The following is a 25,861-nucleotide window of genomic DNA, read 5'->3' on the forward strand; positions in this document are numbered from 1 at the left end:
ATTGGTAGATGTGGAAAACTTCAATTCAATAATTCTGGAGGTCGATTGATCAGAAATTATGACAAAAATGATCTAACAATGCGATGAGTGGAGAGCATGCAGAACAATTTGGATTCAAAAGAATCAGCTGAACGAGGAAAGCTATTCTTGATCTCATACTTATCTTGGAGGGGAGACGAAAAAAGGTCGTCCGAGCTTTAATAGCCTCGCAATCCTAGAGAAAGCTGATGAGAGCGTGGGCTTAAACGTGATTGTTCAAACCCACGAGGATATTGGATTGAATGACAGAATAATGCATCCTCTCTATGTAGATCGGACATACATCTCGGATATGTATGGATGTACATGTATGTAATGAAATGTGGTAAAAGTAGTAGAAATTTAAAATACAGTAATGAGTAATTCAGGAATTTTAATACTCAAATCAGGAATACCCTTGATATTTTATGTCTATCAAGACAAAGGAAATTCCAAAAGGTGGCGTGTGGATACACGGAGAAGAATTGGATTGCTACAGTTAACGGGAAAAATAATTATAGTAGAGCGTCTCTATTGTATAAAATAGAAAACTTGAAAGAGAGCCCTTACCTGTGCATGGAAGGATATGAAAAAAGCTAAATCTTAAAATAAACAAATACAAATAAGGTTAGCAGATTAGTCTCTTGTCGTGAGAATGAAAACAAAATTAAAACTTGAGAAGGAAATGCTTGAAGAAGCTGAAGAATGCCGCCACCCAGGAAGCTGGGTCATTAGAGACGGGCGGAAACAAAAGGAAGAGAGAGGAATGGTGCAGGAGGCGAAGGAGACTATCTCCGAGGAAACAACTGCAGACGACAAATAAAACTGGCATGACCATAAAGAAAATGTTCATTAAAACTAGAATATAGAGTTTTCTTTTATGAAGTAGTAATGGGTGAGTGATAAAACGATAGGAGAAAAAATTTGAAATAAAATAGCTGCGGCGGAAGTCCGTGCATTACTACTGTATCAATAAGAACTCCATGACTTAAAATTTTTTAATGAAAACTTCGACCTCCCACATCATATTGTGACGGATCAAAATATTTAAAAACTGATGTTCAATTAAACATTTCATACTGTGAATTTCGACGAGATTTTGTTTCCACCACACCGAAAATGCCATGCATGGAGTAAGTTATGTGAGACGCGCAACCAAAGGGAGAGGAGGAACTACAAGGTTAAATCCCTGGATATATATTTTGTCTAAATTAATGGATAATTTGTGTGTTTTATAGACTGATAAACCGCGAAAGGAATGTGTTTAAGATGTATGATTTTTTTGGCAGCTCATCTTTTTTTTTAATCTCCCCGAACTTGAAATCCTGGTTGCGTTTGCGCCGAAAACGGTTGGGATCATGCGTTTGAGGGGTAAATGTGTTTGAATTGCTTTCCTTTGATCGGACGAACCCCCACGGGACCGACTCCAAGAAAGTAGAGATTTCCACCTGAACATTTGAAGTTCTTCACCCCTTCCCTTCCCGCACTCTAAAAGCGTCCCGTCCGAATTCACTTTGTACAGAACCGTGGTCATCCTTCTCCTCTTCCCCCTCTCCCTCGATCCTCTCCCCTGCGGAACTGCGAGAAGTATATCGCCTGCGCAAGGTCAGCGCGCAAGCGCTTCCCCCGTACCCCCGCTCAAGTTCCCTTTCTCGCCATCCCCTCTCTATTCCCTCCATAAGAGCGTCCCTTTTCCGACCCTCCCTCCCCTCTTCCCCTTCCGCGGGATCCATCCCCCTCTCTTCCTCCCCTCCCCTCAAACGCTCGGATCCCCACGCGAGCTCGGGACGACGACGGCGGGGCGGAGCGCGCACTTCCCAAACGAGAGCGAGTCGGTGACGAGGGCTGGTCGTGTTGGAGTTTAGCACGGACTGGCACGTCAAGCGAGGACGGCGAGCGACGGGGGAACATTTTCGAACATTCATCCCCTCCGCCGCATCCAACCTTTAACGAGGAGTCCGAGCGAGGAGAGGTTTACCACAACATCCGTTGGAAAAAGGGAAGGACGAAGACGGGCCCCTGTGTGGGGGGAGGGAGGGGCGGGAGAGAGAAGAGCGTGTTTGGGAGAGAGTTTGGGCAACTCGTCTGAGGGCTCCCGGGAAGGTCGTGTCCGTCTGACTACCGGACGGGTAACGTGATCTACACCCCCTGCGGGATTGCAAGCTTCGAAGGGGTGTTTCTCCGGGTGGGGGTAAAAGTGGGAGGGTGGTGTTGGTGCTCGTGGAGAGGGAATTCATCTGCGGTGAATATTTTCGTCACGTAGCGTCGAAATCTCCTGTGCTCCGATACAGCGTGACGTGTCGAAAGGGATTGTTTTCGTTCCCATTTCTCTTTGGATTTTCGGTCGTGAAAGCTCCGCTGCCATTGTACTGAAGAGGATAATATATTTTTCTCGGTTTTATTTACTTTCCGAGAGGAGAAGAGGGAGGGAAGACAGTCCACGACTCTAAGGGGCATCTCCAGTCGACTGCGGCTCTCAACTGTTTATCAGCGGGTGTCGGCATGTCTCCCTCGAGGAATCTTACAGGTGAGTCCCTGATGGTGTTCAGTTATTTATTATTTGATGAGGGATCCGTTTGGCAATTCTATAATTATGCCATTCAATACTCAAACGTGGGCACAAAAGAGATTAAATCCACTGTGCGTTAACAAGGCATTTAATCCAATCTTGAATTCTCCTTGACCGCTGCTGGTCCGCTACACCAATTCAGGAGCTGAGGCTTAATCGAAAGTGTGTATGAGAGCCTTTCGGAATATGTGGCGAAGTTTTTTCCTAGAATGAGTTTGAAAACTTGAAAAGTTAATTAAAAATTATTCCTTTAAAGAATGTGAATTGTGGGCATGCCGTAGGTTGAAGAATACTAAAATACATTAAAGATTGTTTTAGATCCTCTATAGAAACAATGTGTTTGGCAAAATTCTGGCGGTTCTACTTCAGGCTTACGTTTTTCCAAAAGTAATTTCTTTCGTGATAACTGCATCTCTACCAAATACGTAGCACTTGTTTTGATTGTAAATTGAACTGCGCCAAGAAAATGATTCATTGAAGAGAATGACGGAATAAATAGTCGTGCAAAGTTGTCTGCTAATCAGGAAAACCTTGCATGGTCAAGAACAACTAAATCCCCGTGGTAACTGCAACAAATTATTCCAAAATTATAAGAATGCTGTAGACATCCTGTTTTTTGTCAGAACGATATAACTAAAGCCCTAATTGTTTTTATATAATATATCCCTCTTTATGTAGTATTTTTATATATTTTTTAACAAAAGATCTGCCTTATCGAAAATCCGTAAAAACCAATTGGTGTGAAAATACTTGTACTACCGCCCTTTTGGCCTCGTTGAGACAAAGAGAACATTAAGTTAGCGTCCATAATTAGTATCATCGAGGAAGAAGCTTCCACGATCTTCTGCGCTAATCCATCTCAATTTTTGTGGGCATATTTGAAAATCTGCTAACAACTTTCATCGGCGTGTAATTCATTGGGAAAGTTTTGCGCTTTTTAAGACCTATGGTCAAGTTTATATTTTTAGTTCAAGAACGTTATTGGATTTTGGGCGATATGTCGCGAACTTCTAAAGGCGATATTTCTACTTTATTTTTATAGCTCAAAGATTTCATTTGTTAGGTCGTTGAAATAACTCCAAAGCAAGTTAAACTTATTTCCAACTTTCCACTGATCCCTGGTATGGTTATCGGTATGTTTTTTAGATAATCCAGTCGTGGATAGTTTTGAACTCCATGTTTACGCCCCCTTATTAAGTTAATATGTCAAAACTAAATAAATTTGTCCATGAGACTTAACTATCAACGGGCATAACTCCAACTAGAGGTTATAATGTTAAATTTGTGTGGGTTTAAGTATTTAGTAATCATGGTGTATGATAACGCTCTCGTGAGGTGGTAGAAAGTAAAGGGCTCAGAACTCGTTGCGTGGATGATTTTCATGATTTCCGCTTTTCATTCTTTGAGGACCTCAGGATGTAAAATGATTTGCTGAGGCAGGAGCGGTATATCAAATTATCAACTAATGGTAAAATAATCAAAATTAAGAGTTTTGGCTTTGTAAATTTATTTATTCATGTACCCCGCAAACCATCGTTAGGGTGTGTGGCACGGGGTCAATACACACCAGGCTAATTTTGACCCGAATATGACTCTACCGCGATCGGACAAAGAGATTTTCATCCCTTCCTTCACTTGAGGAAAAAAGTGCATCTTGAATCTTATCTGTTCTACACTTAATCTCTTTAATTTTACTGACATGTTATTTCCTACCGTTGTAAGATGGGGCTAATCGTACATTTTCAACATCACTGCCAAAGAGACGTCCTTCCAATTTATGCAAGAGATTTAATCTATAATTTAACCCTCTCTCCGTGAGTGATTCCCTGCCTAGCTGCTCTATTTTGGATACGCTACTAAGTTTATCATAACAATGTTTTACAAATCTAGCTCCTGTACGCTGGACGCGATCCAATTAGGCAATTAATCCAACTTCGTGAGGATCCTATATACTTGCAGCATATTCTAAATAAGGCCTAACCAGCGAAAGATAATATTTCTCTTCGACCTTTTCACCACAATTACCCAGTACTCTTCTAATAAATACAATGTTTTGTTAGCTTTTTCACGTATAAAGTTTCAATCAATCTACTATTTTCTCATGCTTGATTGATCTTGCGCCTTTTTATTGTTTGAACCTTTTCCCTTGAAATGGAAAAGGGGCTGGGCTTGATTACTAGTCTGATCAGCCGTCGGCATCGTCTCGGTGGGAAAATGCACACGCGGGCGTTATTTAGTTTGTGGCCATTTTCTTCGCCGCCTCACATGGCGCCAAATATTCACGGTGGATTTGAGTGGCCCTCGGTGAATGGGAAAGGTCGCCGAACGTTGGCGGTTTTGTCGCGGACAGCGAGAGGGCCTGCATTGTTAGCCTGCGATTGGCCGCCGGAATTAATCCTGGTACGTGCGGTTGACCACCACGTTGGGATGTGTCATTGCCAAATCAAATGTTTTTGGGGCATCTGGGACGGGGGATGAATTTGGAGAAAATCATGTATTGAAGGATGCCTTTTATATTTCTTTTCCCCCAATCCATTTGTAATACTCTCTAAGAAAGGCCCGAACTACTTCAGGTCACTTGATTACCTTATGCATAATAAATTACTTATTCTAAGTATTCTGATTTATCGTCATAATTTTGACCTATTTATTGTAACGCTTGTAGACATAAAGATCTGGGGATCTACTTGGTGCCAAGACTAATGTACTCTCTTACTAAGGGTTTGGTTAAGGGGTTTGGTGGAAAGTGTAGCCGACGGTGAATTTTTTAGTGGTTTTGTATTAATATAAAGACGCTCGTTGGAGAGCATTTCAAGTGCTGTTCTTCTTTCGTGGGGCATCAAACGGCGTGATCTTTAGCACCTTTGTCAATAGCATACTAATGTTAAAACTGGCTCTCTCTCCACTTGTACGCTACCTTCTTTAGTGCTCCCTACCACCATGTTGTCCACTTGTTGGAAAAAAATATCCTTCACTATTCACATGCAACGACGGCCACTTAAGGTAGGATTGTAGTATAGAGTGCCTTTAATATGTTAGAATAGTAATTAGGAAGGAGGATCTTGAGGAACTACGGTGTTGGAGTGACTTAGAAGACTAAAAATTAATATGCGTAATATTTCAATTTATCTTATGGTTCTAATATATTCATTTAAATTTAGGAGTATGAAAGTTTAATAAGAGGTATATAATATATTGAAATCGATTAAACCAAATTATTTTATTGGTTTTTAAATTTTTTAACTCTGAATTCTGGTAGACATGCCGGCTTTGAGAGGACTGGTAACGGCGTTCTGTTATGAGCCTAGTTAATTTAGGCGTGGCTGCACAGCGCTTAATTACATTCGAGCGGTGAAAATTTGCAGCGCAATGACACTTCGACGGTCACTTGATTATTATATCCAAATTTATCCTCAAATGGAATTTCAGCATTAATCAGAATTGGAAACGAGTGCATCTGCTTTGCACTTTCCATAAATTTAGCTATGTAATCGTAAAATTCAGTGATATTTGGTGAACCAATTTGTTGATTGAGGATTCATCCGATATTGCGATAATTTCCGAATCATCCCTCCACCATCCACTTTTCACCATTTTTTGTACCATCCTACGGAGACAAGACAACACCCTTCTCTCGTTCCTCATTCCGGTCGCCTTTTCATTTCCTTCACCACTCTGCGTCCTTCTCTCTTGCGTCATCGTTCTCGCGTGCTGGGATCATGGCAAACCACACATCTTGCGCCTGCCTAGCCGCCCCGTTTAGAAGGTGGCGACATCCGCCGCTCGTCGCCTGTCCATCCTTATCCCCTGACCCCCCCTCCCCTGACCTCCAACCGCTCGTCTCTTTCCCACACCCCCTTCAACCGGTTGATGCGCACATGGGATGAGCCTTGCCCGCGCGGGTTCGGGCAGACCACTCCCCAGGGTATCTCCACACCTTTGCGGCACCCTTCTTAAACTCTCCTCCTTATCCCCATCTCGTTACCCTCTCCGCCGTTCCGTATTTTCATAACCCCATACCCTGGATCCGTTCGTGCGATCCGCGCGGTCGTCGCCCGTTCCTTTTAGGGGGTCGGCGGTGCGGGGTCATGCTGACTGGGCGGCCCGGGGTTGGGACCTGGTTGGTGTTCTTTACATTCCCCCTCTCGCGGTTGGAACGAGTTCTGGTTTTTCCTACTGCGCGTCAACTACTGTCTGCGAAAACCGGCGTTCTTTCAGAGGCGGACTGGGTACAATCTTGTCGTATGTGGTCAATGCGTCGGGTAAGAATTAGATGAGCGACGCGTGAAGCTACGCACTAGAGGCAGAGCATAGGGTAATAACGAAACCATGAAACATTGGTATAGCTATATGTTATTGCGGATATTATGTACGGAATACTGCACCATTACACTCCGTACTCAAAATAATTCAAACAGCGATCTCTCTTGTTTAATATCTTAGCATATACCATGGAATGTAAACATTAGAAAAGTATAGGAGTCTGAATTAAAGAAATTTGTCTCCGTTATGCATGGCATAGAAATGTGTAGTGAAAAAGAAAGGTCGTGTCATTGCCCCTTTATTAGACTACATCAAATCAAACTTCGGGTTGACTACTATGGGCAGTGGGATGTGACAAATAGAATATGCGTATAGTGTTTGGGATCCATGCGGTAAATAAGGATGGAGATAAGCTAGATTTGTGACATTTTTGCAGAAGGAAATTAAGCTTACTGGGTATACCCGAGTCTCTGGGATACGGATCTCCCAAGCTCAAGGGATGAGGAATGAAACTCTTAATAAATGCAAGGGTACAGTTAACTTAGGCTACAGTTTACTGGTGACAGTGAGATAATTATTACGGCTCAACGCTATATCGGCAGATCAGAGCACATAAATATGGGATGAGAATAAAGGGATGTGGCTGCTTTGATTGAGAACACTAACTGTAATTTGCTATTGAATCAGGAAAACTTGACATTAATCCGTAATCATATAATATTGGTTTGTCTCCTAACACCTTGCCACACCTCAGCGTGATGACTCCTATGATATAATGTAGACGTAGATGCAGAGTACATAGTTTAGTTTTCTCATTTCCCGTAACTGTTCATTTTGAAACATTTAACATCCACAATCAATGCTGCATGCCGTTACCCTTTCTATAGGGACTTAATAGCCAAAGCCTAACCCGCATCGTTGACTTGGGAGAATAGTGCACCGATCATTGCCCCTAACAAGTCCGCTTCATGCAGTTTTATCAGAACGTGTGAACCAAATCATTGACCGCGATGATAATGTATGTCATCCATTCTCTGGGGAGTATAGGGACTCCCAAGGTTAACACCCTCGGGCGCATAAGCAGCAATTGTCTTGAACCTTTAGAGGGGAGAGTATCATTGAATTCAGATGGAGATCAAGGGTCCCCAGCCTTTTCGCCCTCACCTCCTGAGAATTATCCTTAAGTTCACACTTCCCACCCTTGAAATCGACTGATCAGGCGATCAAGAAATAATTAAGACGATGAATGAATTTTGCATGCCAAAGAAGTCTCTTAATTAAAAAACTCCCCGCTAGTCCAATAAGAGTCAAAACTGAAAGAATTTGCGAAAAAATGTATTAAAACAATTTGCATCCGGGAGGCATATCACAACTCTCTTCCCCATCCCAGGGGAAGTGCGCTCCCTCAATTTATGAACCCCTTGCTATAGATAATTAAAAGATACGGAGAGAAGGTCATAGAGCCGAAGAGAAATTTTTCGTAGGCCTGGGCCGGCCGTTACCTCCAAACATCGCCCGAGGCATTGTTCCAAGAATTAATGGCAGCGCAGCGCACGCAGCGTATGGATTTTGTTTTGTGGTCACCTCACGGACGCGAAGTGCTGCGTAATCATCGGTCCACGGCAGAGGTGGAGTGGGAGAGAGGGGTTGGTTCAATTAAAAAGAAATGCCTCGGTGCCCTGTGTACTCTCTCGATGGATGGGTTCACCTGAGGATGATCAAAGTAAAAACTGGGGTCGGAGGAATACATCAACTTTCAACAAACCTGGCACGAAGTTCCCCGTCTGTTTGTGATGTGAAGGGGTTCCGCGTGCTTCGATAGTTCTCCTGGCCGCTCTTAATCTTGGTCCACGATTGCAAAAGTTTGTGTATATAAACCGTGTGCGGTTATACCTCCGGAGCTGATTGCGACGGAACGCTGACGCGGGCACGCCTCCGCTCTCCCCCCGTCCGCCGCAAAATCGCCCAGACGCATTCAGGCCGAGCGGTTTTGCACGCGAGGAATCGGTCCGGGGTCGCGGGGGGGAGGGAAATATTCATGATCCCGCTGCATTAGCAAGGATTCTAATTGGATTGGATTCGGGCGTGAGGGAGAATGAGGGGGTGGGGCGGTGGGTGGGTGTTTGGGGGGGGGGAGAGGGGTCGGAGGGGGAATAAAGGGTCCTCGTGAGCGTCGCCACATGCTTTCCTCCTGAGCTGTGCGTGAACCCGCGAGGTTAGAGAGCACCCGGGGTCATGGAGGGGAAGGGAGCAGCTGCCCCATCGAGGCATCTCTCAAGTGGGATAGAAAGGTTTTCTTTGTGAGGGAATCAGATTGCCTTCCTTCATTGTTTTTTATCAGTGTCCATTAATGCGAAGGTCTATCTTGCGCGTCTGATAATTTCATCAAAGATGGCATTCAAGTTTAGGTGAACTTTGCATGGAGTTGATTGATTAAATATCCTGCGGTAAGTAAGGTCAGCAATTTATTCCAAGCATATCAAATTGGCGAGAGTTGATAAAATATTAGGTTTTATCAAATGGATAAATTGGAAATTAATCATAAAGGTGCTGCTCCTTGCTATATTTTTATTTCTAGCCTACTTTAGATAATGCGCCTAGGAATGGGTAGGTCCGTGAAAATTTCCTCTTGTGGCGGTTTGAATTATGTCAACCCAACTCTTTTATAAAAATTGTGCTACTGTCTCGCCCTGATGCTTGCAAATGATTTTACCCTTGATGTAAATGATCGAAAAAAATGCCGATTGGCTCTTATCTTCTTAAAAATCCGTTCTATGCAATTTAAATTAAACCGACCTGTTTTAACCATTTATAAAATTAAAGAAAGAGGTGTCAAAACTAATAGATTTGTACTCATATTCCTTGTTCCATATCCATTTCCTTCGATCCCTTTTTCAGTCTCCTTCCCGTTATGTTTACTACCCCTTCTCATGCACCATTTTATGATTTTTATGAGACGATTAGGTGTACAAACATTTCTATAAATGTTCATAAGTACGATTTCTAACAGCCGCTCTTCTTATGAGTGATTATTACTTTTGCGGTGGAATGTATTCATTATCGACGACTGTAAATTCTGAAGATTTTTCGCTAGGAATAGCTTCAATAGAGAGCACGAAAAACAAATAATCCAGCGGAAGGTCATTGCGGGTGGGTAAAAGCCGGGTAAAATGGTATACGCAAAAAAAATAATCTTGAAGAATCAGGGCATCGTCCATTTCTTCTAAACTAAAACTAAGCTTAACTATCGAAAACTTTTCGCACAGGCAGAGAACTGTTTGCCTAGGAACAGTGACGTAACAGCTGGAGATTTTCAATCTTCTTGGCCCCGTATAATTTATCTAGCAAATCGAAATCCTGTTGTCTCTTTTCAAGTGAATACCAAGTCTTCAGTGATATGGAGGGAACGCAATTTCGATCACAGTAGTCTTTAATCAATGGTGAACGGCCATTTTTTTGTCATTTTAGCACTTTCGTATAAAAATTGCAGCTGCTTCAATCCTCCCTTTCGGCACATCGCTTAAAATTTCAGAAGAGAATTTTTCGTTTTGCTTCTTATCGTTACTTATTGATAAAGACATGTAAAAACGAAACATGTTTAAATAATTAGTTCAAACAGATATCTCTTTCAAGTAGAAAGGGTTCGTTTAAGTGAAACTATCTCAAAGTCTGAAAGGTCTGACTAACTGAAGTCGTTTTTATGAATGATCAATACTTACCAGTGTGTTGACAAAAAATACTGCATTTTATCCTGGTTATGTCATTGTAATTGCATTTATAAATTGTAAATATGAACGTTTTCCATTTCTGCATTATTTATGGATATAGAAACGGAGTCATGTAAGTAAAATTTCACCTTTGGTGTATTTTCCAGAGGTATGTTATTCCTTAAAAACTTTAATCTTTTGATTCGATTCCACGAAACCATGCTTTTATTTTTTGTATGTGTAACACACACCGAACTTTCCTGGAGACTCGCCTCGGCAGCTTCTGAATCTGTAACAAGATCCGTTTCTGTCTGACGTCGACTCCTCCCCATGAATTCCTCTGGGAGAGAGAGTACGTGAAAAAAAATCAAGTCAGTTAGGCTTAACGCCCGCGTACCTGTAAGATGGCGCAGGTGTCTGGGTAACTTTTCAATGTGGAAGTTTAAAGGCAAAGGAGCATCCGTAACGGTTGTTTCAACATTGAAAAACAGTTGATGGTAAAGGTGCCAACCGTGAATTTAGAGGACGATAAGCTGGGTAAATTTTCTAGTGTGCCGTAGAACATTCAATTCTAATGTTTCAAATGAAAAATCTGTTGCTGGAGAAGTCCTTAAAGTATTATTCGTTTGGTGTAGGTAATTTCGTGGTAGCTCATGTAAATAGTGAATATATGTTTTTTGTGGTTAAATATATTTTTATTCAAAAATACCTAGTTGGCGTGGTTTGAGGGTTAAAAATTTTAAGATTAAATTGTAGAGTGAAATCCAAATTTAAGATAGTGTGTTACTCGGCTTAAAAAATGTTATGTATAATAATCCCTCTAATGCAAAGTCAAATCTGGGGCTTTTATTTTTGAGATGCTCATGAGTGCAACGAGTGGAAATAAAATGTGGTAGGTGATGTACAAGATTTGTATGAAAAGTATCGGTAACAATTTTTTCTAGATGTCTGCGTGAAGTGCTGAATTCGGAAGTTGGTTAGGTATGTGCATAATTGCAGATCGGATTAGCATACATTAGATTACAGTACACATTATTATTCCTGAAAATTTGGCGATTCGAAAGATCTGGGCCAATTCCGTGCCGAAGGTATTGACGTACGACCAATAGCAAGGTCTGCTTGCGAAGACCTTCTGCAACAGCATCACGGCAATTCCCTAACCCCCTTAAAGTCCCGACTTGGCACCAGCAGACTATTTCCTATTCCCGAAAGTGAAATCCTTCCTCGAAGTACACCACCATGAGACACTTAAGTGCCGTCAAAGAAGATTGCACGCGTAACCTTAAGGGCTTTTCGGAATCCGTCTACCAGGAAGCCTTCGAGTCAAAAGGCAAAAGGATGTCGACGCTCAAGGGATGAACTTTGAGAATTTTGATACATGGAAGCAATATGTGAAATAAATAAATTTTTCCGTAACTTTTTCAGGTACTTTTTATACAAATGATGTATGTACTCCGATATTAGTTGACAAAATATTACAATTCTTTTGTGTGATTTAAAGAAAACGTTCTAAACTTCATTGCTTCGGTGACATGAAGCCACCATGATGTAGTTTCTCGAAGAAATTTCTGAATGCAGCACTACATCCAGGAACACTCGAATGCAGTGCTGATTTGTTATTACTTTATTTTGATTCTTGATGGAGATTTATCAAAGCAATAATGTATTTTTCTAATTTTTTTCTTATAATACCGTTGAATAAAGACATGGAATTGCATGTGCAACATTTATGGCGCAACTGATGGGAATAATTTTCTGATCGGAGACCCGGAAAATTTTTCATGCGGTCACCTCTGGAGTATTTAACGAGTGAAAGTCTTCCACATCTTAAAATAAAAGAAATAATAATCTGCTTGGGTTTATTATTTCACAAGCGTGGTTTTAATGTCTTCATCTGCAGCGCTCATGCAATATTGAGGGTAAATTATTATGTACTTAGTAATATTATAATGCCATAATAATAATGAGGGCACATTCTTATCTTTTAATGCAGGGTATCAGGGGTCAGTGGGAGTAGCATTGGTAATAGACGGAGGAGGAATGGAAGAACAACAGTTTCCTCGTGAAAATGACCGTTGAGTGGGGAGTGGGTGGATGTTTCCGGGGAGGGAGGGCAAATGAGAATTTGGAGGAAGGAGAGGAGGACGAACCAAGTATGCAGGGCGATGGAGATACAGTCCCCATTTACATCTGTTGTCGCCCCTAAGGCGCCGTGAGATTTTGCTCGTTGCTTGCTGGCACCATTTCCGATAATTATATCTTTTGAATTGGTGGAAGGGAGATACTTATGGCAAATAGCTTTGCCCCATCGGTCGACGTTTTTTCATGCAACTACGTGAAGATGTTTTTTGCAAGTATTACCAGTATTTTAACAATTTCAATGTTTAGAATAACTTTCGTGAATTCAAACCAGCTCTTATTTAGTGGATTTTCTTATTTTAGGGAAATAAATTTAAAATTTGACACGTAAATCCTCCTTAGTTGTGCTTGCATTGCATTGTCTAGACATCTACTGTGCAGGTAATGTTTAGGTTCATAAAATAGAAAGGGCACAGGAGTATTTACTTATCTTAAATTTTTTGCATATTAGAATTATATTTCGTTTGACACCGTCATATGAAGTAGAAGTTCCGGTTGACAATTTCCGAGATTTGTACAGGTGTTTGGTTCACGTGAGTGTATACGTACATACAATGAAAAATTGTGCCGGCTACATCAGCTAATAGTCTGGCTATGAGAAGAAGGCTTTTTGGATAATATTGACAGATCTTTCTAGGAATACGAGAATGGTACACATATTATCCATGCTTGCCTGCCTGCTTCACTGGTAAAATACTACGTAGAGTGGGTAATTTTCCTTAAAATATTCATTGATTTAAAATCGAGCAATTATTAATGTAGTGCGTGTTCGGATCAAAAACAGAGGATTCTCAGAATCTCAGCATTCCAACTAGATGTACGCAAAAATTTGTAGTTATTATGGAGGTATGTAAGGTGGTATGTACGGGACCTCTAGTCATTTATTTTTTGTCGCAGGATACAGATGCACAAGGAGGCAAAATTACAGTATTTACATAACCAATTTAACTGTACTCAGGGTTGGTGCATCTGTGCCGCAGTGTCAGTTTAATTGGTATCCCTTTAATTATTAGGTAAACATCTCGCATTAAAAATTTTTATAAATAACTCGTTTCTTTATTTTATGTAATAGCTTTGATTTTTCATAAATATAGATGACATTGAGTTTTGCACGCCAAAAACGTTTTGCTGTTATGCAAAAAAATATTGGGTGTTGTCCTTCGATTTTCATTGTTTGCTCAATTTTCTTTCGTGAGTTGATTCCTCTTTGTCCACACCACTTTCCTTCAGTTCCACTCTTACTTCCATTTTAACATTTCCTCGCAGTCTGAAACCTAGACGCAGACAACCCACTTGTCATGTCCAGGCCGGGATAATATTCCTTTTATCCTTCTCCGGGGGATAATCTTGGGGTTACGTGGTAATATAAGGTTATGCATACATTTTAATATATGGATGCCTTAAGAAAGGATATGAGTGTATTACGTAGTGCAGTGTACGGACGAGTGGTTCTGTAGTAATGTAGGAATAAGATTTTGTTTCCAATTTTATTTTTTAGTGTCTTACTAGTTTAATTGTAAAGTTGCCCAGCCCAGTATTTGAGTAAACAAGTACAAGTCGTATTTCTTGATTCTTTGTCGAATATTCATCAATTTTTTGCTGTTATTATTCGTCCGTTTTTATGGCTTATATTATTTTAAGTTCAATTGATTCTCGTGAATGTTATTATATTTAAAATATTTTATGTAGTTAATTCCAGTATGTGCCGGAATTGAAAATTATTTAGAAAATTGTAAAATGTTCTTACAATTGCTTAATAATTTCGGTTTTGCGAATCCAAGCATTTCGGGAATAGAAGTGCCTGCAGTTTGTGTGCATTCCGGTTTATAGCACGCAAGAACAGTAAGTAATTTTCTTTTAATGACTTGATTATGGTATCATTCGTATACTTATTGATTTTGAGAGCCGATATGCTTGCGTTTATCTTCATCTTGTGTCCTGAATGTTTTCCAGATATAATGAAAAAGCTAGTTAGTGTATATTCTTAGATATTGGAGGCCTTGGAGTGAAGAATTATAATAATCCAAGTTTCCTATTGAAACTCTCCTTTCACCAGAAGCTTCATTCACGCAGCCGTAGCGCGGTTTCAAAATTTCCTGGAAATAAAAACGCGACGAAGGCCATGAGAGGATTTTTTTATTTACTCCTTTTCACGCATTCTTGCCTCAAGGTGCCCATAATGATGATAATACGAACGAAGAGAGGCGCCCGGTGTTGGTAATTACCCTTGTATCATTCCGCGTAGCTTTCGGCAAAGGGGTTGTCTGCATCTTGTGTGCGTGGAATGGTTTTCAGTGGCCATAATGAGCCCCCACCTTTTTATTTTAGTAAATTCCTTTTTATCATCCCCGCGAAACTTAATGACTTCGCGGGAGATGAAAAAATACACGTGGAGCGCCCGCATGAGTAAACGATCGAGTGTTAGCCAAATGGAGGAGGCGGAGGAATGGCGTGGATCAAAGAGCGCCTATTCCACACGGAGAAGGACTCCCGATACTTAATTATTTCTACCGGAAAGTTTTACACCACACCTTTCCTCGACCATTGGACCCACCTTCTCCCTCCAATCCAACCCTGCCAATTACTGGCCAAAAAGCGCCCGCCTTCGCGCTCTCAAAACGCCCGGGGCGCCAATTTTCATATGAGCAGAAGACTTGGCAGTTAAGAGGATATAATCAAATTCTATGGTGTGGTGGCCCATTTAGCCGAGAGTTCAGCTTCCGACCAGAGGATCACAGGCTTCAAATCCGGGTAATAGCGTTGCACAACTCTCGCTAAACCTAAGCTGTGTGATTTCATTGTCATTAGATTTATATTGTCACTAGATTTAACTGAGAACCTTAAAGCGGCCACCCCTTTGGGCTGGCTTACCGATCATTTGGAAAATTCTTGAAACTGAATATTTATGAATGGTTTGCGTAATTTCGAAGATAAGAATGTAAATGGGAGGCTTGCTCTTTTATGCGTTGGATGGCTATGCAAACTCTTTTTATTTTTTAACCACCGCAGTTGCCAACCCGAAAGTTGGTTTGAAAATCAGGTTAGAGCTCATCTAGTACTGAACCCAACGGAGTGTGAAATTTACACACCTGGGTAGGGGGGCCAGTTCCTTTCCCTGTACCGCCTGTGGTTTCCTAGGAAGTTCCGGTACCCGAAAACACACAGCTCGGGTGAAGATGAGGCTTTCGAAAGGTGTCCCCGGGAATCGAACCCGGACCCTGAGGTCAGTACCCCAGTGATCTACTCACTGGAGCACCATACCCCCTTTTAATTCATACAGGCAGTATTTTTAACGGAAACAAAATATATTTTCTTAATTTTCAGGAAGAAGAAATTAAAATAAAATTGGAGAAACTTTTAGGCATAGAGTATTTTCATCAGATAGTCGTTCCTGACCTTTCATTTGTCTCTAAAATGTTTCAGGCCTCCAACTGTATCCGCATTGATCTAATTTAACAATTTGTGGAACGTAAATTATAAGGCGTTGTAACAAATTTTTTAACATCATCCTCTTCTCGTGGTATCCATGACGAATCAAACAAGATAGTACTCCGAACGACAGAATGTTTTGTGTGATTTTTGTTATTTCCCAAAATGAGCGGTGTTATAGTACAGAGGTGACCTGAGCTCAAAGGCAAGCACTCAATGACAGTTTTGCAGCGCGTGCCCCTCCCTTGCAGTAGAATGAGGAACCATCTCATGCTGTTTGAAAAGGCGTAATTGCTGCGTGGGCGTAGGTTTCAGTAGACTCGAACCGGTAGGCCACGATTGCCTATAGTTTCAAAATGTTTACCTCTTCTAAAATCATTTACTTAAGTTCAAATTTGTGTGCCCCTTTTACGATTTATGTGTGTATATATATTATATATATATAATATATAATATATATACACACATATATTATATAATATATATACACACATATACACGTATATATATATATATATATATATATATATATATATATATATATATATATATATATATATATATATATATGCATATATTTGTGTGTGTGTGTATATGTTTTCGTGAACCTCCGGATCCTTTGCACGGCATCATCGCTAGGTTGTTGCGAAGACTCCATGTCACACCTATCACCTATATACTACATAACTAACTTTCACGTTGATGAGGGTTAAGGAAACAGCAATTGCAAACGATAAGTTAATGGAACAAGACCATTGTTCCGTCGCTGAGCATCATCATCAGGTTACATTGTATGCTCACTTGTTCCTTATGTTTGTTGGCTGACGAGGTAGTGTAGTCCCACGCCCCTTACTCATCAGCTAACATATGCAGGGGACTAGTGAACATTCAATTGAACCTGATGATGACGTTCAGGGTCAGAACAATGGCCGTGTTTCATTAAGTAATCTTGTTTAATTGCTGTTTCCTCTGCCTTTCTCGTGATGGAATTCCACCATGCCAAAGTCTGAGATATCACACTCGGGAACGGACACCTTCGGGATGTTGACCGTGGGTTGTCATCTAATCCCAGTGGGTATTACTAGTAATAAATTTCATGTAGCGTTGATTCTGTTTCATTTTGTTTGTTCAGCGCGTAGTGTCGTTCCTTGGAAATCGTTCGTAAATCGGCATCGGCTTGGATTAACAATTGTAATATTTATGAAAGGATTAATTTATTTAGCAATTTAATTTCTAAATATTTTAGGTTATTCTGGTCGGATCAGTGATTAATGATCCTTGTTGAAATCTCCAATTGCCACGATTTTGCGTACATTTACAACACCACCAGAGCGCATGGAAAACCGTCTGCCGAGCAAACAAATTCAATTAATAACCACGATAGCAATGGGGAGCATTGACTTAACACTTCAAATCTTTAACCTTTAATATTTTAGTGAATGAAAGTATACCTATCTCTTTAAATAGGATTTGGGTGGGATCTGTCACCAAAGTCTCACCAAAATCTGAGACACCAACAACGTCTAATCTTTGTCTGATCTGTTACGGAGATATCCATGTGCTAGGCATAGGCTCTCTTCATAATGATACGACACGATCTATTCCATGTATTGTGTTTCAAACATTGCCCATCGACATTTCATCCTAGTGTCTTTTATTTGGAAGAAAGCGTAAATTTTTTATTGGTAACTACTGATTGAAGAGAAGTTGCCCGTCACTCTCATTCGTATATCGTAGCCCCAGCGACCACGCAAATTTGATTTCTATTCCAATTGTCTCGCGTATAATATTTAGGCAAGATTGATCCAGCAGCTACTGGAAAGATTATTTTTATAGGTAATCACCTTGGTGACATTTGTTTAGCTCGAATTTCATTGAAAATAGTAAATTTATTCCGGATCTCGTTATTCCTACGTGAATTCTGCACGCTGTTTCATTTTCGTCCCCCTAATTAATAACTATTGACCTAGCGTACCCCTTCCGCGTGAATTTATTCTGAATATTCATCATAAAAAACATGAATGAACCGCCGTTATTTGTGTTACGCTTGAAATGTTTAAAAGGTTATGTAATTTAATGCCAATAAAGATTTATGAATTTCCATTAAATTGTGCCTCTGGCATGGAGTTTCATTAAATTGTATTTATTCTGCTGCGCAGTCACTTTTTGTTAGTCATAACGTTTAGGGACCCCTCCATTTGGTGAGTGATAGAGCGTGTATTAGGATGAAAAATTTCCTTGTATGTAAAGCAAATTATACCCTCTTTTGAACAGAATTTAGCTCTGTTTACGTACTGGGTCGCAGACATCAAAGTGATAAGTAGTGAACTTCAAAGCGCTCTAAACTGGCGTCAATCACGTATACATTCGAGTTCGAAAACGTTTTCTAGCTTCAAACTCTGCCACACTTCAGCCGATACTTACCGGTGCGACAATTCTTTTTTTTTTGGTCCCAGGGCTGTGATTGACGCGATTCATCGCTGCAAATTGAATTTCTACCGCCTTCCGTATTGTACAGGTGGGCGTGCGATCTGATTTCTTGGATATCGGTTTCTATTTTTTTTGCACCTCTAGTGAATCCGAATCGATACTTTACTGCCGAACTCTGCTCGGAGTGATTCTAACCGATTCGATCCCCATGCTATCGATTTATCCAATCTCATTCCAAAGGAGCGAAACGCTGCATATGAATCAATTTAGGCTCAAATGTTCATCCCCTAATATGAACGCAGGGGTTAAAAAAGTTACAGATTTCTTGTTGTCCAATAATCAACACCAAGACTACCGATTACATGGACCTAATAAGGATATTATAGTGGTTTTACCGTATCCGAGGGTGATTATTGCACTTTTAAAGTGTACTTCGTCTCCGTATTTCGCATGCGTTTTCAGTTTAATTTTCCATTTTTCTCAGCCAGCCGCTAAGCCTTGGGTGCCAAATAAGCTGATTCACAAGAACAAATGTAAATGTATCTAATCAAATGACATAGGTTAGTATTTTTGAGAAGCTGTTAACATTTTATGTATGTCTAGCGCCGTAAAAATAATGATAGGAGAAATTTTTATCCGTCCTACATACTGCATTGATTATGGATTATCAAATGTTTATTTCCATTAATCGAATATGATGATTGAAACAAGTTGCCGGTGTCAGCATTCCTGAACTTACCCAAAAGCATATTTATCATTAATTCTGCCATATTTACCAAGGATACGTTAATTACGGGATAACATCTGTTCAATATTTATTTTACAACTTAGTAGTCCGTCTTAATTGTGCAGGCATGCATTTAATTTTCTAATGGCGCACAATAAAAGCGTTTCCGGGCAAATATTTAAAGCATTATCTTTGGATTCTACAATATTATATGCTTCAAATTAGAATAACAGATGTCAGTCAGCCCTGTACTATGGTAAATCGTATATATTATAAGTAACATTAACTACCCTTACTCCGTTGCTGTTTGTACCACGACACTTAAATGTTTTGGTATTTTTCAAATTTCAGGAAGGTCTTTATCATTGTGTGGTTGAAGAATTTGTTAATTTCAATTATGTATTGTGGTCAAATGTTTTCAATGAATGTTTCAATACTTAGGATATTTGTTTTCCATAACATGGCTTATTTACCAAATTCGATAGCGATTCGATATTATTGTGCTTGTCGAATGAACCATGAATGTGCCATCTATTGTTTCGACTGCTTGACGCCTTTCATGGGGAGCACATATCAGGACAATATGCGGGTCAGCTTTAAAGAAACTTGGCTTCATAAAACGGGTGGTGGGGAAATGTAATGAAAAAGTCAAAGAGAGGTGTTATTTTACTCTAGTTAGACCTCATTTGGAATATGCCGCAAGTATTTGGGATCCGTGGGAGAAAATTTGGCAAAAAGAATTAGATAAAGTCCAGAGAAAATCCGCTAGATTCGTTAAAAATTGTTATGATAAAAACACAAGTGTGAAAGGTCTCTTAGGGGATTTAGGCTGGGAACCACTTGAAGTGCGGAGAGAACAAGCGAGGCTTAGAATTTTAGAAAGGTTCAGAACAAACGAGTTTAACTATGACACTGAAGGAATTATAATGGCCCCACACTACTTAGGTAGATCAGACCACAAAGATAAACTAAGGGAGATAGATTCCAGGACAGATCGGTACAAATACTCATTCTTTCCCCGAACAATCAGGAATCATAATAGCAAGAAACCGAAGTCACTTTAGAAATATTAAAAACGTTGAATTTACAAGTCGGAACAAAATTAAACACTATAGAGATGTTAGGTATACTTTCAGGTGCATGTGTATGTTAGTTGGTAGTTTGAGTGTTTGCATGTGTGTGGGGTGTAAGTGTTCATGCATGAATGTATGCCATGTTTTTTTTTATATATGATTTTGTGGTTATTGCATGCGGTTTTTTTTCTTTTTCTTTTCTAAATTACGGGTGGTGTCCTAACACCCCCCGCCACACGCCCTTGCGGCGGCTTGCGGGGTATTAAGTAGATGTAGATGTAGATGTAGACTGTAATTAATTAACAATATTTTCTATGGTTCAAACATTGAAGCCATTCATTTAGCTCATGAAAATGAGTATTGTATGAATAAGTTATCGGATATGAACGAATTAATTTATTTGAGCGTTGATTCCCCTTTAGCCTGAAGTACATGAAATATTATAATTCATCTAACTATACTTGAAAACGTGTAGTTTCCCGAGGATCCCGTCATAATTAACCACGTCCCCATCAACCCAATTAAGTACGTACCATCATTAACCGTCATAATAGACCACGAGATAACTTAAGTTTATATTAAGAATGGCCGGTTGTAGCTCAATCTACTTCTACTCAAACATAAGGAATACGCGTGCCAGTGAACTCTAGTGCGTACGAATCGGTTAGGCAGATGCGTTATACTAAGTTCAATGTAATCCGAAAACAAGCAATGGAAATGGAATTTTGAATCCAATTTTATTAAAAAAAAAGATTCAAGAATGCGATATCATTCGGTTCATTTGAATCAGCTCACCACGTAGTGTGCAGTAGCGTTTAATAAGAGAATGCTTAGCTTATCGGTTAATCGATGACTGGATCCAAGTCCCGAAATGATTAACAGATAGGGATTCGAGTGAGGCAGATTTATTTTCACTTAATTTTGAACTCGTTGTTCGCTCACCGAGTGGGGAGGGCGGACCCCTACCGTCAGAAAGTTGCGACAAAATGCAGCCCTTGGGAAATTTGAAAAGACGAGTATTATTTATGCATTCGCGTCTAAAATTACCAGCTTTTAAATCACCGCGGAATTCCGAAGGTGAGGTTAGCTCATAACTCACGACTGCTACCCTAGTTTAACCTTCCTCTCCACGGGCGATGGAAGCTTTCGATAGGAGAGCTCGTCACCACTCGATCGTTAAGATCCTTACCAGCACACGGGGGAAGCTCTCGCTTAGTGACACACGCGTGGTGGAACCCGGGAGTGGATGAGACATAGGTCCGTTTTGGTTGCATCAACGCGATCAACTCTCCACCCCGGCTCGCTCGTAGAGCGTTACAACGACACCGAGGGGTCTCATATGTAGGGAACCATTTAGTCCTCCACCCTCTCACGCTCCGCTAATCATATCCATCCATCACGTCCGCGTCTTTATCAGCCTCCGCCATGCATGCACGCAACGTTTTGCATTGGTGGAACGACGAGAGTGGTGGTGGGGGGGGAGAGGGGAGGCTACGGCGGAGGGGTTGGTCACTCGAACGTATCCTAATGTCCAGGGCAGGGAGGCAGACACCGTTGAAACCACATTCGTGAAAAAAAAAGCTGGCGAGGGGAGTCACGTACGAAAAGGCGAAAATGGATTGGCTTGACGTGGCAGGTTTTTACAATGTATGCTTTCATCTCCATATTTGGTCGGTCTGTTTTGAACAGTACCATTCAATTTTATTATTAAACAATTACATTGAAGCCTAATTTCAAGGAAGATCTTATAGTATACTTACTAGTCTATATTGTGTACTTGTACATATATACATATATACACACACACACATATACGAGGGTCATCCGGAAAGTAGTACCCGTTCGTGCCGCATGAAGTGCTGACGACGCGAGTAGCCGCTGGACGAGGTCAGATAGCTTCAGTGGCTTGTCTGCCTTCTCTGAGCCAAGTTGCGTGACGCTAGCATTGCCTGTGTTGTTTCTGTGATTGTTTACAATGTTTAAAAAAATTGAGAACGCCGCCAGTTGTGAAGTGAGGGCAGTGATTAAATTCCTCAATGCAAGAAACGTTCGCCCATGTGATATTCATCGCCAATTAAAGGAGGTGTATGGAGACAATGTAATGGACGAGTCGTCTGTTCGGCGGTGGTGTCGCAACTTCAACATGGGGAGGGGGAACACACACGACGATGAGCGTTCGGGGAGACCGTCTGTCATTACAGACCAACTGGTGAGCTCAGTTGACGAATTCGTGAGGAACGATCGGCGCGTCACAATTGATGACATCTGTGAGCATTTTCCCAATGTTTCTCGAACAATTGTTCATGAAATTGTTAAACACCATCTGCATTATGCAAAAATTTGTGCAAGATGGGTCCCTCGCGTATCTCAATGAGCTGGCGGCGAAGGACTATGCAGCAGGAATACAGAAACTTGTCACACGTTATGACAAATGCCTTAATTTGCTTGGAGATTATGTTGAGAAGTAGTTTAAAGTATCCTCTTTCAAATAAAATTTTTTATGTTTGTTAATATTTACTTTTGTGTCTTTATTTCACGAACGGGTACTACTTTCCGGATGACCCTCGTGTGTGTGTATATATATATATATATATATACATATATATACACTTGTACATATATACATATATATATATATGTATGTATAAGTTTTAATAGTATATATGGTATGATGCATACATAGCATACTTAGTATAATTATGTAGGTAAATTAAAAATTTAATGTTTTGATCGAGTAATGGTAAAAATAACTTCAGTCACATATTAACTTAAAAATATAAATCTGTAGTAGTCCAGTTCTAACTAGAACTAGGAGTGAAATTTAGTCAATATTCTGTTTGTAAGGGTTAGTAAAACTTATCCTAATATTTGTGTGAAATTAATCTCTTCTGTCTAATCTAATATTTTTCTGGTTGAGCGCAATTCTTTCCCTTTTTCTTGGGGTGATTCCATCTCAGGCTGCTACATCGACAACACCAGTGATTGTCAGCTATATAGGATATGTAGTTTGTCTCTAAAGTGCAATGTAATACAAGTATACAGATTCACCATTGATTTAAATATATGCCCTAAATACGCCTGATCAAATAGATACAATTTCAAGGTACAATTAACACGTTCTAGCGCAAGTGGCAAGTGTAAAATAGGTGAAACAATGTAAATTATTTTAATACAGCTTGATAGATAAGGTAAATACCATATTTATACAATAATTTTTACAGAATATGTGAATTTAATTTCCTTTGCGTTTTTAGGCATAAATCGATTGATATTTAAGGGGAATTTACTTTGGAGTAATTTTTTCTTAAGGATTCTAACGTTATTCAGACTGGAAAGACGTTTTTCAGAATTTTATAGCGTTTTCACCGGGGCAGGGGTTCTCTTCTGAGGAGTGCTTGCCGGGCTTACCTTCTGTAAGTGAGAAAAAGGATGACGCTGCTCTGGAAATTGAGGCATTTTATTTCTCTTACAAAATATCTTCCTAAGCTTATTTTTTGAAGAAATCATTCAAGCATGTCATTAGGCCTTTGCATGCACGATAGAGCAACCCTGCACTAGGACCTCGTCCGATCCGTCTGCAAAGGTGTGGGTCTCATCTATCCCTGCGCACGTGCCCCCCCCCCCACGTCCCTTCCCCTGGGTCGGGGGATGGACTTTAGGCCTAGGGTTCTGCCCATTACTCCTCGGGAGGGCTTGGATGTCTATGGAGCAGATATACGGGAGAGGGGGGGGGGCATCATCCAAGAGCATGCGCACCAGCATTCTTCACAGTTCAGTTGTCTATCGCTTACGGTGTCCTCAAAGTCTTCTCCGGGACAGTAGTAGCAAAAAATGATGTGTCTGCACGTTCAGAGACAGACGCGCCATAGGAAACTGCGTAGCACAGCACAGAGGGCTATGTAGGCCAAACCACCTCTATACGAAGTTATATGGCTAAAATCCCTTATAACTCTGCCAATTGTACGGTGGAGGCAAATGAAACAAAAAATGTTGCGTGTCAAAAGAAGCTGCATAAATTAAAAATAGGGCACCTTGAATTGCAGTGCGACGCCGTCGGGGATGGTGAATATTTCGATTTTTCACGGGAATACATGTGAACTAACCCGGTATCTATGTGTACGTTTATTTAAGAGAAAGAATAGAGGGGCGGAAGCGACGAACCGTGAATTTCTGTAATTTATTTTTCAATTATTAAATAACATTTTAATTCCGTAATTTTTGCCAAAATTTTATTGTAATGTACCTTTTTCGTGTATCTACAATTATTTCTCATGGAAAGAGTTTCAAGTAGTATTCTTAAGTGAAAATTAGAAGTATAAAAAGCATGTGTGAAAACCTAAACATAGTATCTTTGCTCTCAAGGGCATAAAAGTTCAATTATTATCAATCGTACAGCAAAGCAGATACGTGTTGAAAATAAGTGAACCTCTCTTATCTATTTCTTTTGCTGTTGTTTGTCGCCGGTATTCCTTAATATTATTAAACCTCAATTGAGTATTTAGGTGGGTAAAATAATGTATCTATGTTTATCTAATTGTTTATATTCACTGTTAATTATTTAAAAATCTAAAAATCCAATTGTGAATTTGATGGTTTGAGGCTCTACTTCGTGAAAATTCATCATCATCATTATTATGAAGTTTTTTTTGTGAAAAAATACCAAGTTTATTTATTCAGTGAAAAACTATTATTTTTAAATTATCTGTAAATGCAAATGCCGCGTAAATTTAGACTTTTATTTTTAGGTTATTTACGAAATCAAATAGAAGCATAAGATATAGACTAAAATTTCACAATACTCATTGATTCTTGTGGAAGATACCTAAAGTTGGCGTCTGTAGGTCGTTGGAAGAAGTAATCGTCACAATTATTGGCCAGGAAACATTTTTTTTGAGGTCACTGAGACTTCTTTCAGGGACTTCTTATCTTATTTAATAACGCACATAATTTTTCCCTTCATTATTAATATGAGTGAAGCAGCCAGAATATAAGACTGTGGGATAAATTTTAAGTATTCGATTTGATGTACGAATGCGAGCCTAGATATTTATTATTTTTAACAGATAACATTTATTAATTTTTCCACGAGGTAGCGTCAAGTACGTGACAGGATTAAATATATGTTTTCATTACTGGGAACGGTTGTGGGAGCTTATCCATAGAGATTGCTGAATTACTACCCCTATTAATGTCAAATAAATGCCGCTCTACCGCTGTGGTTAGCTTATTAAAGTTATTATTAATAGCTGGATGGTCACTCGCTTCGAAGCGTTTCCTCCGTATATATCCCTTTGCAATTTAGCCTAACATTTTGCCAACTACCGAGTATTTATGTGTTTATTTTTTGACTTGCGAGCTTCAACTTGTTCGCTTTGTAGGGGGGAAGGCTGACAAAAGCATGGTGGTTAGTAATCCATTCTGGGCCAGAGGTTTTTCTGCGACCCAGAAAAATTATTGTGTTTCACAGATAATTTTTATTTTCCTTTGTTATATGTTTAAGCACTAA

At 40.0% G+C, this 25,861-nt stretch overlaps 1 protein-coding gene across 1 annotated transcript in view; it reads left to right on the plus strand.

Moving 5' to 3' along the window:
• The first annotated feature begins 2,098 nt into the window (after positions 1 to 2,098).
• LOC139689615 (carboxypeptidase N subunit 2-like) overlaps positions 2,099 to 25,861 on the plus strand; it is a 545,189-nt gene continuing 521,426 nt past the window's right edge. Inside the window, exon 1 of the mRNA XM_071586786.1 lies at positions 2,099 to 2,545. Coding sequence (XP_071442887.1) covers positions 2,521 to 2,545 — 25 coding nt within the window. The 5' untranslated portion in view covers positions 2,099 to 2,520. The remainder of the gene's footprint in view (positions 2,546 to 25,861) is intronic.

The sequence above is a fragment of the Hetaerina americana genome, unplaced genomic scaffold (assembly GCF_022747635.1).
Source record: "Hetaerina americana unplaced genomic scaffold, ioHetAmer1.1.p SCAF_26, whole genome shotgun sequence".
NCBI classification, from domain to species: domain Eukaryota; kingdom Metazoa; phylum Arthropoda; class Insecta; order Odonata; family Calopterygidae; genus Hetaerina; species Hetaerina americana.